Below are 13,548 nucleotides of genomic sequence, written 5' to 3' on the forward strand. Positions count from 1 at the left end.
TTGTCAATTGAAAAGTCATAGCTGATGTCAACTGTGGCCTATACAGCTGCAAAATGACTTGCCAATTTTTCTACTCTAACCCCAGTCAATGAAGGCAAGCATGCCATTTGCCTTCTTGACTCCTTATCCACTTTTCTTGCCACTTTCAGGGAATTGTGAATCTGTGTCCCTTGATCCCAAACCCTAGATTCCTCTGCATGTTAATGCCTCTAAGGGTTCTACCATTTACTGTGTCCTTCCATCCTGATTAGATTTTCCAAACTGTATTACCTAACATGTATCAGAGATAATGGGAACTGCAGATGCTGGAGATTCCAAGATAATAAAATGTGAGGCTGGATGAACACAGCAGGCCAAGCAGCATCTCAGGAGCACAAAAGCTGACGTTTCGGGCCTAGACCCTTCATCAGAGAGGGGGATGGGGGGAGGGAACTGGAATAAATAGGGAGAGAGGGGGAGGCGGACCGAAGATGGAGAGTAAAGAAGATAGGTGGAGAGAGTGTAGGTGGGGAGGTAGGGAAAGGATAGGTCAGTCCAGGAAGACGGACAGGTCAAGGAGGTGGGATGAGGTTAGTAGGTAGCTGGGGGTGCGGCTTGGGGTGGGAGGAAGGGATGGGTGAGAGGAAGAACCGGTTAGGGAGGCAGAGACAGGTTGGACTGGTTTTGGGATGCAGTGGGTGGGGGGGAAGAGCTGGGCTGGTTGTGTGGTGCAGTGGGGGGAGGGGATGAACTGGGCTGGTTTAGGGATGCAGTAGGGGAAGGGGAGATTTTGAAACTGGTGAAGGCCACATTGATACCATATGGCTGCAGGGTTCCCAGGCGGAATATGAGTTGCTGTTCCTGCAACCTTCGGGTGGCATCATTGTGGCAGTGCAGGAGGCCCATGATGGACATGTCATCAAGAGAATGGGAGGGGGAGTGGAAATGGTTTGCGACTGGGAGGTGCAGTTGTTTGTTGCGAACTGAGCGGAGGTGTTCTGCAAAGCGGTCCCCAAGCCTCCGCTTGGTTTCCCCAATGTAGAGGAAGCCGCACCGGGTACAGTGGATGCAGTATACCACATTGGCAGATGTGCAGGTGAACCTCTGCTTGATGTGGAATGTCATCTTGGGGCCTGGGATGGGGGTGAGGGAGGAGGTGTGGGGACAAGTGTAGCATTTCCTGCGGTTGCAGGGGAAGGTGCCGGGTGTGGTGGGGTTGGAGGGCAGTGTGGAGCGAACAAGGGACTCACGGAGAGAGTGGTCTCTCCGGAAAGCAGACAAGGGAGGGGATGGAAAAATGTCTTGGGTGGTGGGGTCGGATTGTAAATGGCGGAAGTGTCGGAGGATAATGCGTTGTGTCCGGAGGTTGGTAGGGTGGTGTGTGAGAACGAGGGGGATCCTCTTGGGGCGGTTGTGGCGGGGGCGGGGTGTGAGGGATGTGTCACGGGAAATGCGGGAGACGCGGTCAAGGGCGTTCTCGATCACCGTGGGGGGAAAGTTGCGGTCCTTAAAGAACTTGGACATCTGGGATGTGCGGGAGTGGAATGTCTTATCGTGGGAGCAGATGCGGCGGAGGCGGAGGAATTGGGAATAGGGGATGGAATTTATGCAGGAGGGTGGGTGGGAGGAGCTGTATTCTAGGTAGCTGTGGGAGTCGGTGGGCTTGAAATGGACATCAGTTACAAGCTGGTTGCCTGAGATGGAGACTGAGAGGTCCAGGAAGGTGAGGGATGTGCTGGAGATGGCCCAGGCGAACTGAAGGTTGGGGTGGAAGGTGTTGGTGAAGTGGATGAACTGTTCGAGCTCCTCTGGGGAGCAAGAGGCGGCGCCGATACAGTCATCAATGTACCGGAGGAAGAGGTGGGGTTTGGGGCCTGTGTAGGTGCGGAAGAGGGACTGTTCCACGTAACCTAAAAAGAGGCAGGCATAGCTGGGGCCCATGCGGGTGCCCATGGCCACCCCCTTAGTCTGTAGGAAGTGGGAGGAGTCAAAAGAGAAGTTGTTGAGTGTGAGGACGAGTTCAGCTAGGCGGATGAGAGTGTCGGTGGAGGGGGCCTGGTCGGGCCTGCGGGACAGGAAGAAGCGGAGGGCCTTGAGGCCATCCCCATGCGGAATGCAGGTGTACAGGGACTGGACGTCCATGGTGAATATGAGGTGTTGGGGGCCAGGGAATTGGAATTCCTGGAGGAGGTGGAGGGCGTGGGTGGTGTCACGGACGTAGGTGGGGAGTTCCTGGACCAAAGGGGAGAAAATGGAGTCCAGATAGGTGGAGATGAGTTCGGTGGGGCAGGAGCAGGCTGAGACGATGGGTCGACCAGGGCAGGCAGGTTTGTGGATTTTGGGAAGGAGATAGAAACGGGCCGTGCGGGGTTGGGGAACAATGAGGTTGGAGGCTGTGGGTGGGAGGTCCCCTGAGGTGATGAGGTCGTGAATGGTGTTGGAGATGATGGTTTGGTGCTCGGGTGTGGGGTCATGATCGAGGAGGCGGTAGGAGGTGGTGTCGGAGAGTTGGCGTCTGGCCTCGGCGATGTAGAGGTCAGTGCGCCATACTACCACTGCGCCACCCTTGTCTGCGGGTTTGATGGTGAGGTTGGGGTTGGAGCGGAGGGAGCGGAGGGCTGCCCGTTCTGCGGGGGAGAGGTTGGAGTGGGTGAGAGGGGTGGAGAGGTTGAGGCGGTTAATGTCTCGACGGCAGTTGGAGATGAAGAGGTCGAGGGAGGGTAGGAGGCCTGGGGGTGGTGTCCAGGAGGAGGAAATGTGTTGGAAGCGGGTGAAGGGGTCAGTGGAAGGAGGGTTGGGTTCCCGGTTGAAGAAGTAGGCATGGAGGCGAAGACGGCGGAATACCCTCACCTCAGCTGCTGCCGCCCACCCCGATCCTCCCACCGCCGACGCAACCCCGCCCACGGTCGACGCTGACGGAACCCTGCCCACGGTCGACGCTGACGGAACCCCGCCCACGGTCGACGCCGACGGAACCCCGCCCACGGCCGGCGAAACCCCGCGCACGGCCGACGCCGATGGAACCCCGCCCACGGCCGACAGAACCCCGCCCACGGCCGACGACCTCATCGCTCCGCCCACAACCTCCACAGCCTGCAACCCCAGAGGAGACAGCCACACTGAGCCCTGCCGCATCTTCACCATCCCCCCAGACCTCCCACTGACTGAGGACGAACGGTCAGTCCTTAGCAAGGGGCTCACCTTTGTCCCCCTACAACCACACATCAACGAATACCAGTCACGGTCGGACATAGAGCAGTTTTTCCGCCGTCTTCGCCTCCATGCCTACTTCTTCAACCGGGAACCCAACCCTCCTTCCATTGACCCCTTCACCCGCTTCCAACACAAGTCCTCCTCCTGGACACCACCCCCAGGCCTCCTACCCTCCCTCGACCTCTTCATCTCCAACTGCCGTCGAGACATTAACCGCCTCAACCTCTCCACCCCTCTCACCCACTCCAACCTCTCCCCCGCAGAACGGGCAGCCCTCCGCTCCCTCCGCTCCAACCCCAACCTCACCATCAAACCCGCAGACAAGGGTTGCGCAGTGGTAGTATGGCGCACTGACCTCTACATCGCCGAGGCCAGACGCCAACTCTCCGACACCACCTCCTACCGCCTCCTCGATCATGACCCCACACCCGAGCACCAAACCATCATCTCCAACACCATTCACGACCTCATCACCTCAGGGGACCTCCCACCCACAGCCTCCAACCTCATTGTTCCCCAACCCCGCACGGCCCGTTTCTATCTCCTTCCCAAAATCCACAAACCTGCCTGCCCTGGTCGACCCATCGTCTCAGCCTGCTCCTGCCCCACCGAACTCATCTCCACCTATCTGGACTCCATTTTCTCCCCTTTGGTCCAGGAACTCCCCACCTACGTCCGTGACACCACCCACGCCCTCCACCTCCTCCAGGACTTCCAATTCCCTGGCCCCCAACACCTCATATTCACCATGGACGTCCAGTCCCTGTACACCTGCATTCCGCATGGAGATGGCCTCAAGGCCCTCCGCTTCTTCCTGTCCCGCAGGCCCGACCAGGCCCCCTCCACCGACACTCTCATCCGCCTAGCTGAACTCGTCCTCACACTCAACAACTTCTCTTTTGACTCCTCCCACTTCCTACAGACTAAGGGGGTGGCCATGGGCACCCGCATGGGCCCCAGCTATGCCTGCCTCTTTTTAGGTTACGTGGAACAGTCCCTCTTCCGCACCTACACAGGCCCCAAACCCCACCTCTTCCTCCGGTACATTGATGACTGTATCGGCGCCGCCTCTTGCTCCCCAGAGGAGCTCGAACAGTTCATCCACTTCACCAACACCTTCCACCCCAACCTTCAGTTCGCCTGGGCCATCTCCAGCACATCCCTCACCTTCCTGGACCTCTCAGTCTCCATCTCAGGCAACCAGCTTGTAACTGATGTCCATTTCAAGCCCACCGACTCCCACAGCTACCTAGAATACAGCTCCTCCCACCCACCCTCCTGCATAAATTCCATCCCCTATTCCCAATTCCTCCGCCTCCGCCGCATCTGCTCCCACGATAAGACATTCCACTCCCGCACATCCCAGATGTCCAAGTTCTTTAAGGACCGCAACTTTCCCCCCACGGTGATCGAGAACGCCCTTGACCGCGTCTCCCGCATTTCCCGTGACACATCCCTCACACCCCGCCCCCGCCACAACCGCCCCAAGAGGATCCCCCTCGTTCTCACACACCACCCTACCAACCTCCGGACACAACGCATTATCCTCCGACACTTCCGCCATTTACAATCCGACCCCACCACCCAAGACATTTTTCCATCCCCTCCCCTGTCTGCTTTCCGGAGAGACCACTCTCTCCGTGACTCCCTTGTTCGCTCCACACTGCCCTCCAACCCCACCACACCCGGCACCTTCCCCTGCAACCGCAGGAAATGCTACACTTGTCCCCACACCTCCTCCCTCACCCCCATCCCAGGCCCCAAGATGACATTCCACATCAAGCAGAGGTTCACCTGCACATCTGCCAATGTGGTATACTGCATCCACTGTACCCGGTGCGGCTTCCTCTACATTGGGGAAACCAAGCGGAGGCTTGGGGACCGCTTTGCAGAACACCTCCGCTCAGTTCGCAACAAACAACTGCACCTCCCAGTCGCAAACCATTTCCACTCCCCCTCCCATTCTCTTGATGACATGTCCATCATGGGCCTCCTGCACTGCCACAATGATGCCACCCGAAGGTTGCAGGAACAGCAACTCATATTCCGCCTGGGAACCCTGCAGCCATATGGTATCAATGTGGACTTCACCAGTTTCAAAATCTACCCTTCCCCTACTGCATCCCTAAACCAGCCCAGTTCATCCCCTCCCCCCACTGCACCACACAACCAGCCCAGCTCTTCCCCCCCACCCACTGCATCCCAAAACCAGTCCAACCTGTCTCTGCCTCCCTAACCGGTTCTTCCTCTCACCCATCCCTTCCTCCCACCCCAAGCCGCACCCCCAGCTACCTACTAACCTCATCCCACCTCCTTGACCTGTCCGTCTTCCCTGGACTGACCTATCCCCTCCCTACCTCCCCACCTACACTCTCTCCACCTATCTTCTTTACTCTCCATCTTCGGTCCGCCTCCCCCTCTCTCCCTATTTATTCCAGTTCCCTCCCCCCATCCCCCTCTCTGATGAAGGGTCTAGGCCCGAAACGTCAGCTTTTGTGCTCCTGAGATGCTGCTTGGCCTGCTGTGTTCATCCAGCCTCACATTTTATTACCTAACGTGTCCAGATTACATTCAAACTGCCATTTCTCTGCCAAAGTTTCCTGCCTATCTATACCCTGCTGTATCCTCTAGCAATCCTCCTCACTATCTACAGCTCCCCCAATCTTTGTGTCATCTGCAAATGTTCTAGTCAGGCCACCTACATCCTCCTCCAATTCATTTATAGATGTTACAAACAACAGGGGTCTCAGTACTGATCCCTGTAGAAAACCATTGGTCATAGAAAAGTCAGAAAAATACCTTTCCACTGCTACTGTCTGCCTTCTATGGCCAAGTTCTGTATCCATCCTTACCAGCTCACCACAGATCTCATGTGATTTCACCTTCTGTATTCGCCTGCCATGAGGATCCTTGTCAAAGGCATTTTTAAAGTCCATGGAGATAATATCCATCACCCTGTCCTCATCAAACATTTTTGTTACATTCTCAAAAATACTCAATCAAGTTTGTGAGACGCAACCTCTCCTGCATAAAGCCATGCTGCTTATTGATAATAGGTCCATATTTTTCTGAATGTGATTAAATTCTATTTCTAAGAATCTTCTCCAATAATTTCCCGATGACTGATGTAAGACTCACCAGCCTGTAATTTCCCAGATTATCCTTACTGCCCTTTTTAAACATAGGAACTACACTGACTACTCTCCAGAAGTAGAGAGTAGTGCTCGTCTCATCAAAGGTAACACAAATAGAAATTCAACTAGCTGTAGTATATTGGCTGAGATCATAACAAAAAATAAGATTTTTTTTCCATTTTTATGTTCAGTAAATTTATTGAGAAAAATGAAACATCAGAACTCCACTAACCTGGCCAGCAGTGCTATTAAGTTTAGCCAAACCATTTTCAAGTCTATCCATTTTAGCAGTCAATTCTTTCCTTTTCTTTGAGAGTAGGCTTTGATAGAGCTTTATTTGTTCCAGAAATGTTTTGGGAGTGGTGTAGTTGTAGCGCCTTTCAGTTGCTAGGTAGATTGCAGACATCTCTTGGACACTTTTGTGTACAAATGACATGAACAGGCTTATAGAATTCTTTACATCACTCTGAAAGGTAATTCAGTATATAAAAAGTATTCAGTGCATTTGTGTCAAATAAAACTTGCAATTTAATAATACAACTGTAATGAAAGAATTATTTTATTCCAAATTTTGCGCTTGTTTCTTTCAGAGGTCATTGATAAGTGACTATGGACTTTGGAACATACTTGTCACAAAATTTCCTGGAAATCACATCACTTGCAATAAATGCTTGTTTTGATGGGGACCTCCTCCTAGGTCTGTTTTGAAAAGTTTGGTTTGGAGTTTGTTCTTGGTTTCATTTGGACAAAAAAAGCTGCAAGCAAGGAGGTTACCAACTGATCTGTACTTTTTTTGAAACAAAAACCCTATCATGAGCTCAGGGTGAAATCTATTCCCTTTTCTGGAAGAGTGATTGAAATAATTTCATAGTATTTAGTTTATAAGCAGGCTGTATCTGTCAAGACTTTGGAGACAACTGAAGATATTTGATTTACAATTATCGGACCATTGGACTGGAAGACAGTGTGAAAGTTATCTTTCCTTTTAATGGACAAAAGCCAATGGACTAATATTTTTTCTGTCCAGAAAGCCCATCTATCCTAGCGTGAGTGAACACATGTGTGTACGTGTATTTTTGGGTGTTAAGGTAGAGGAATAAACATTTATATTTCCATATTACAGTCTATACATATTAGTGAGTTTTGTATCTTAAATGAGTAAAGGTAGTTTTTATAACAAACCAATAATGTTGTGTTACATAGAGAAATTTGTTTAATAAATTTTATTTAAACCTATATAAAGTATTTAATTGGTCACGTTAATAACGGGATAAACTATTTTACATTTGATGTTGTGACCTGTGGAATCATGGGACTAGAACAACAGTGTCATGGACGTGTTGTAACACCACCTTATAAAAAGATAGATTTTGAAGCATATCCATGAACTTAAAAAGAAACAGACCACCTAAATTATTTTAACTAATTTAGTAGAAAATGGATAAATGGTTGTATATTAAAAATTACACAACATGTATTCATTTTTCTGATGGAGTCCATTTCCTGTGAGATGAGGTTTCCATGCACCTGGCGATGCTTCTGTGATAGGGTTAGGGTTAGGGTTAGGTACCAAAAGTATGTTGAATCATTTGAATATTCAAGATGACTCCTTGTGCCAAATAGATGATGACTTGGAAGCTTGATGGACTAGATTACAGCAGGTAAATAGCTGTGTGAATGGATGTATTTTTGACTAAAAATGATGAAGCTACAGATGATGTTCATTCATTGGCAAACTATGAGAACAATTGGCAAAAATATACATATTACTTCAAAGGAGCAAATTACTACAATGTTTGAATCTGTACTAAAAACAAAAATTGCTGCAGATCACAGTGGCTCAGACAAAATCTACGGAGAGAAAGAAAACTAACATTTCATGTCTAGATGAGTCTTCTAGTATACTTTAAATGCCTGTTACAACAACGATGGGGGCTTTTGCACCTCCCCCAACTCCAGTCGGCTGTTTGTTCTTTCCAGTCTGGCTGTTAGACACACCATTGCTCTGCCATTCTCACATTCCAGTCACTTAATATGAACTATCAATGTTCTTTCTTCCCCAACACTCCACCCTACTGCCCAACTATTGCATAAATGCTGTCCCCTCCACACTTCACATCAGCAGAGGTGAAGTGTCATCTAGAATTGAAACAGGGACTTGCTTTCTCTCCATGGATGCTGACTGATTCTCTTTGAGCTCCAGCATTTTTTGTTTTCAGTAGGTCTCAGTTTTCTCAGTTAGTTCTTTTGGCATGTAGAACATTAATATCAGGCATGCAGTCTCTGAAAATTCTGATCCTCCTCAGTAGAGTTTCAATATCTTTATTCTTGCAAGAGTTAGGATTCAATTCCAATTGAACTGCAGCATTGTCAACACTGAGTTCTATGGCTAAAAGATCCACCAAATGGCACATATTTCTAACCATTCATTGTACTGCTCCTAGAATCCGTATTTTTCAACTTGCGAAGAATCCCTCAATTTTGTACCTTAAATGTCTTAAGCCTACAGCTTCTCAATCGCTATATTTTTTTCTACTGAGAACTACTTTATGAGCTGTGCTACTTCTGTTCACTGGCTGGAATTTGACCTCTCAGTCTAGAATTGTTTTTTGCCTCCAAACCAGCTTCTGTTTTTCAAGCAATCTACGCCACAGGCTGATTTTGCAGAAGTCTGCTTCAACCCCCAGCTGGAATTATAATTAAAAACTTCCTCTCTCAAAAATCTGGGCATTTAGGTTCCTGTTTCAGGTGGTACTATCTCAACCACACATGGTTTGAATCCATAGTCAATGCAGTTAACACCTTACATACTACTGCTTGCATCACATTTGCACTAAAGAAATATATACAAAAGAAAACTGCTAAATTTTCTTACCTCAATACTCTCTGTTTCCTCAAGAAAACGTTTACTGACGGACACCAAAGCTTCTTCTGGCCACTCATGGAACCAATTTATAGATGTGCAGTTTACCAAAGCAGGAAACTTTCGAGCACGTACTCGTAGAATTGAACCCACAGGTGAAAAACATAAAACAACCTTCAAGACCAAAAAGACATTGGTAGTTCTAAGGCCAAACCACTACTGCCTTGTAATTTGTAAAGAATTTAAAAATCTTATGATGACTGACTTGCTGATAAAATTTTAGTCTCAGTAAATAATTACTTTTGTTGTATATTTAATTAATGAATTCATAACTTTTAAATTTATTAATTACTGGTGCCATTATTATCATCAAAAAACTCTAGCATTAAAAACTATGATTTTAAGACATTTTTCTTTCTCTTCTTGTGGCTTTATAATAACTTCTATTGAATTAAGGAGGAAGATTTACTCTGGTAAGAGAAAATAGCCCCAATCTATGTGAAATCAGGTAAAGTGACTGGTGATTTCAGGGTTCAAGCAAGATTCAGTCCTTCATGCCTGTCATACAACCCATCAATTTCATGCATACTTGGTATTCATCATTTAAATGGTTATCAAACTGATAATTTTAAAAAAATACGTAAGTATTGAAAGCTATCTCTTAAACGTGTCTGTCTGTCTGTTAATGAGTGGGTGGCTGTCTGTGATCAAAGAAGATTGATCTTAGATCATAAATGTTAATTAGATTTCCCTGTAGTTCACCCATGTCCCGCTAAAGTTACATTATTAACAATAAACTGTTTATTTTTGTTTAAGTTATGAAATTGGTGTCCAAGATTAATTATTTCTAAAATCTGATTAGGAGCAATTGACCAATTTTGAAGTTCATCAGATATCTTAAATGCACTGTGGTGCAGATCCAGTGTTAGAACATATGATTTGGATGGCTCTCTATCCCCGGGTTGTAACACACCTTGAAAACGTTAATATAATGTATATACTTTCAGCTGTTTATTTCACGAGCTAAAACCTTTCTGCTAAGCTGAGAATATTTTCTGAACTGGAAACTTAGTTCTTCTGCTAGTCTGCAACTGAAAACTTAATCTTCTAACTGGACTCAAACTAAACTGCTGGTTTCTCACAATCAGCTACTTGTCCGTATGTCATAACATTCTTCAGCAGTGACAAACTCTTCAGCAGTTAACATTCTTAGAAACTACGTATTTAAGTAAACTTTCTAAATCACTTTCTGACCTCTTAATTTTCATATATTTTATCAAAATATCACAAAAAAGGATGGAATATGTGATATTTAAAATATAGGCTGAATTAGTTCTACACATTCTGGTCTAACTTTCTGTTAGTCAGTAACCTCTTTCATCTGAAGATGATTCTTGCCTTTGGTTTCTCTATTTAACATCATATGCGCCTGTACAACACGTTTGTTTTAAAGATTATTAAAAGAATTCTATTAACTATACCTTTAGTTGCCTCCTCACTCTATCTATGAAGAACTTCCAACAATTTTCTTTGGTATCTTGCAAACCCAGTAATTTAACTTCATTTCTCATTGCACCAACAATATTTTCAAACTCATCATCCTGAAACAGTCCTGGAATCTCACCAGATGCCAAAAGGTCATTGATAAGAACAAGAAACATCTCCTCTGCCACCTGGGAATCTGTCATCATAAATACTGTTCCATGATTTTTTACTCCAGCATTGATATACTGAGCACCAAGATCCACCTAATTTAAACAGGAATCATAAAATAAATCAACTTTTGCAATTAATTTCATATGTTTTTGCTTTGTTTCCCCAACAGAATTGTAATACTTAAGGCTGTAAGGATGGATAAATATTCTACAATTGATCAATGACTTTGAGGGTAGTTAAAACCTTTACTGGATGAATCTATAAAAGCATGAAACACATTTTCTCCCTGTAAAGAACTACAGAATTGATTAGCATTTTGCATTGTGGCACAATTGTGTTAAAATATGCCATACTGATTTTTGAATTCTATCAGCTAATACCTAGGAATTTTGTGACTGACTGGTTTTACAAAAAGGCAAAAACAGAAGCAAAAATATTTGCTACTGCTGATGATTCAAGAAATCAATTAAAATGGCCTCAGTAGTCACCTAACCATACAAATTAGTAAAGTTTCATGAAGCCAATGCTGAAATATCAAAATCAGTCTAAACTGAAATTAACATTTTATCAAAAGGCACTGACACCAATCAATCCAGTTAAGCATGAAAAGACCCTAACTTCCTGTTTTGATTTACACTTGCCTGAGAATTTTTACATATTGGAAATCAATCACCTGTGATTATCAAGCTTCAAGACAATGAACTCAAATCAGCCTATTTAAATATGTTTATGGTAAATTGAAAATTGATTTGAGATAGTGGAACTGGAGCGGGAGAAAATTCTCTCCGTCTATCAATAACAAAAAGTGCTCAGTGATAAGACACATTTAACAGAGGATTAGAATACTGAGAGCAAAAATGGACATCGAAATATTTGCTACTGCTGATGATTCAAGAAATCAATTAAACAACAGATTAGATTAGATTTTATTGCCATGTGTACTGGAGTGCTGGAATAGAGGGAAAAGTGCAGAGAGTCGCCACTCTCCAATGCCATAAAACAGAAATTAAAGCAAAATATTTGAAAGTTATTCAGTTCTGTCCAGCCACACACCTACGTGGCCATAACGCTGGAAATCGGCTGGGCCCTGGAACCATCACCACATCCAGGAGCTCCAGCAAGGCCCAAGTTCAGGGCTTCATCCCCGACGCCACTGCCATCTATGCTGATGCACTGGTCACATCCTTGCCATTGCTAACAATGTCACAGATGCTGCCATTGCTGCAACAGCCATGCATCCTGCACTGGGCCCACCCCTACAACGGCCATGAGTCCTGTGTTCGACCCAACCTTCACCATCAGCCACTGGCATGAGTCCTGCATTGGGCCCAACATTCACTGCCACCGCTGCTGCCATGGGTCTTATGCCAGATCCACCCTCACTGCTGCCATTTAGTTGAATCCCATGCCACACTTGGGCCACCATCTCTGCTATCCCCACCACCATGAGTCCAGCGTAGGACGCATCATCACTACTGTCTTCCTCCGCCATCATCGCCAAAATGAAACAAAGGGAAAGGTGTAAGATGGAAAAAAAAGTAAAAGAGAAAGATGAAAAGGTGTGCATGTGGCCTGGTGCTCAGGATCCTGAACGCTGCCTGCTGTGATATTCCTCCTAACAGTGCCTCGTCAGAATAGCTTATGCCTCAAGGATACCCTAAAGACTTTGAACTGTATGTTCCTTGTATCTTCATTTTGTATGGGACACCAAGCTGTTTTAACAAGATATCAGTGTGCAAGCTTCACATCACATCTTTGTTATCATTTCTTAGTGTTGACATGTAATAAAGTTGGTCTTTCTTTCACTGCAGCAAACCTTGTAATTGTATCCTTATCACGACAACAGTTATGAAATAATTCAATTTTGTTTGAAGAGAAATATAGCCTCACAATGAAAGAATGTAAATCTGTGTTGTATCCAACTGAAGAGATTGGAAAAAAGAAGCTGATTCAGTCCTACTCACCTAGTCATAGCGAATGGTCATTTTGAGCAAGTGGTGAGCTGAATTCACCAGGTACTTGCTTTGGTTTCTATGTCAGATTTTCTAAATGTGTTGCTTATTTGAAAAGTTTGGTAAGATGGGAAGATGAATGTTAATGAGGTGGGCTGGGCCATCAACAAAGCACTCATTAAGCAATAAGCCCCCTTAATTGGTAGCTCACTACTGCCCAGCATGAAACTTGCCATGTTGCTTGTCACCAGCATAAAAGATGAAGTAAATTGCTCCCAATGTCGACACAGACTTTGACACACTCCTCATAGGATTCTGCCACAAATCTCATCATGGCCCACATTGCTTAGACCACTATAAGATTCTGACAAAGCTGTAAAAATCAATATAAGGAAATGTCTTATATATTGAGAATTGTTTTACCTTGAGGTCACTAACAGAGTACCCCTTCTTAAGTGCGATCTGGAAAACATTTAAAGAGCTTATATATGCTGATAACCGAGACAGGCTTTGCTTTCCACTGCCTCCAACTCCGACAAGTAGTGCATTTCCTCTGGGTGATTCTAAAATACGATTTATCCTACAGATATGAGCCATTGCATCTTCAAACAGAACCTATAAAATATGAAATGTTAACAAAGAATGCAATAAAATGCTTTTCTATTAATTTTATGTTACTCTGAAATTAAAAAGACAAAACATTTAGTATATTTTAAGATTAAAATACTACTACCTGAGTAATCTCTGTCAT

At 45.7% G+C, this 13,548-nt stretch overlaps 1 protein-coding gene across 1 annotated transcript in view; it reads right to left on the reverse strand.

Annotated features, from left to right (window-relative positions):
- LOC125463872 (dynein axonemal heavy chain 17-like) overlaps positions 1-13,548 on the reverse strand; it is a 364,283-nt gene that overhangs the window by 124,625 nt on the left and 226,110 nt on the right. Inside the window, exons 37-40 of the mRNA XM_059653668.1 lie at positions 13,221-13,412; positions 10,671-10,937; positions 9,202-9,363; positions 6,559-6,792 (exon numbers count right to left, since the gene is read on the reverse strand). Coding sequence (XP_059509651.1) covers positions 6,559-6,792; positions 9,202-9,363; positions 10,671-10,937; positions 13,221-13,412 — 855 coding nt within the window. The remainder of the gene's footprint in view (positions 1-6,558; positions 6,793-9,201; positions 9,364-10,670; positions 10,938-13,220; positions 13,413-13,548) is intronic.

The sequence above is a fragment of the Stegostoma tigrinum genome, chromosome 22, assembly GCF_030684315.1.
Source record: "Stegostoma tigrinum isolate sSteTig4 chromosome 22, sSteTig4.hap1, whole genome shotgun sequence".
Lineage (NCBI taxonomy): Eukaryota > Metazoa > Chordata > Chondrichthyes > Orectolobiformes > Stegostomatidae > Stegostoma > Stegostoma tigrinum.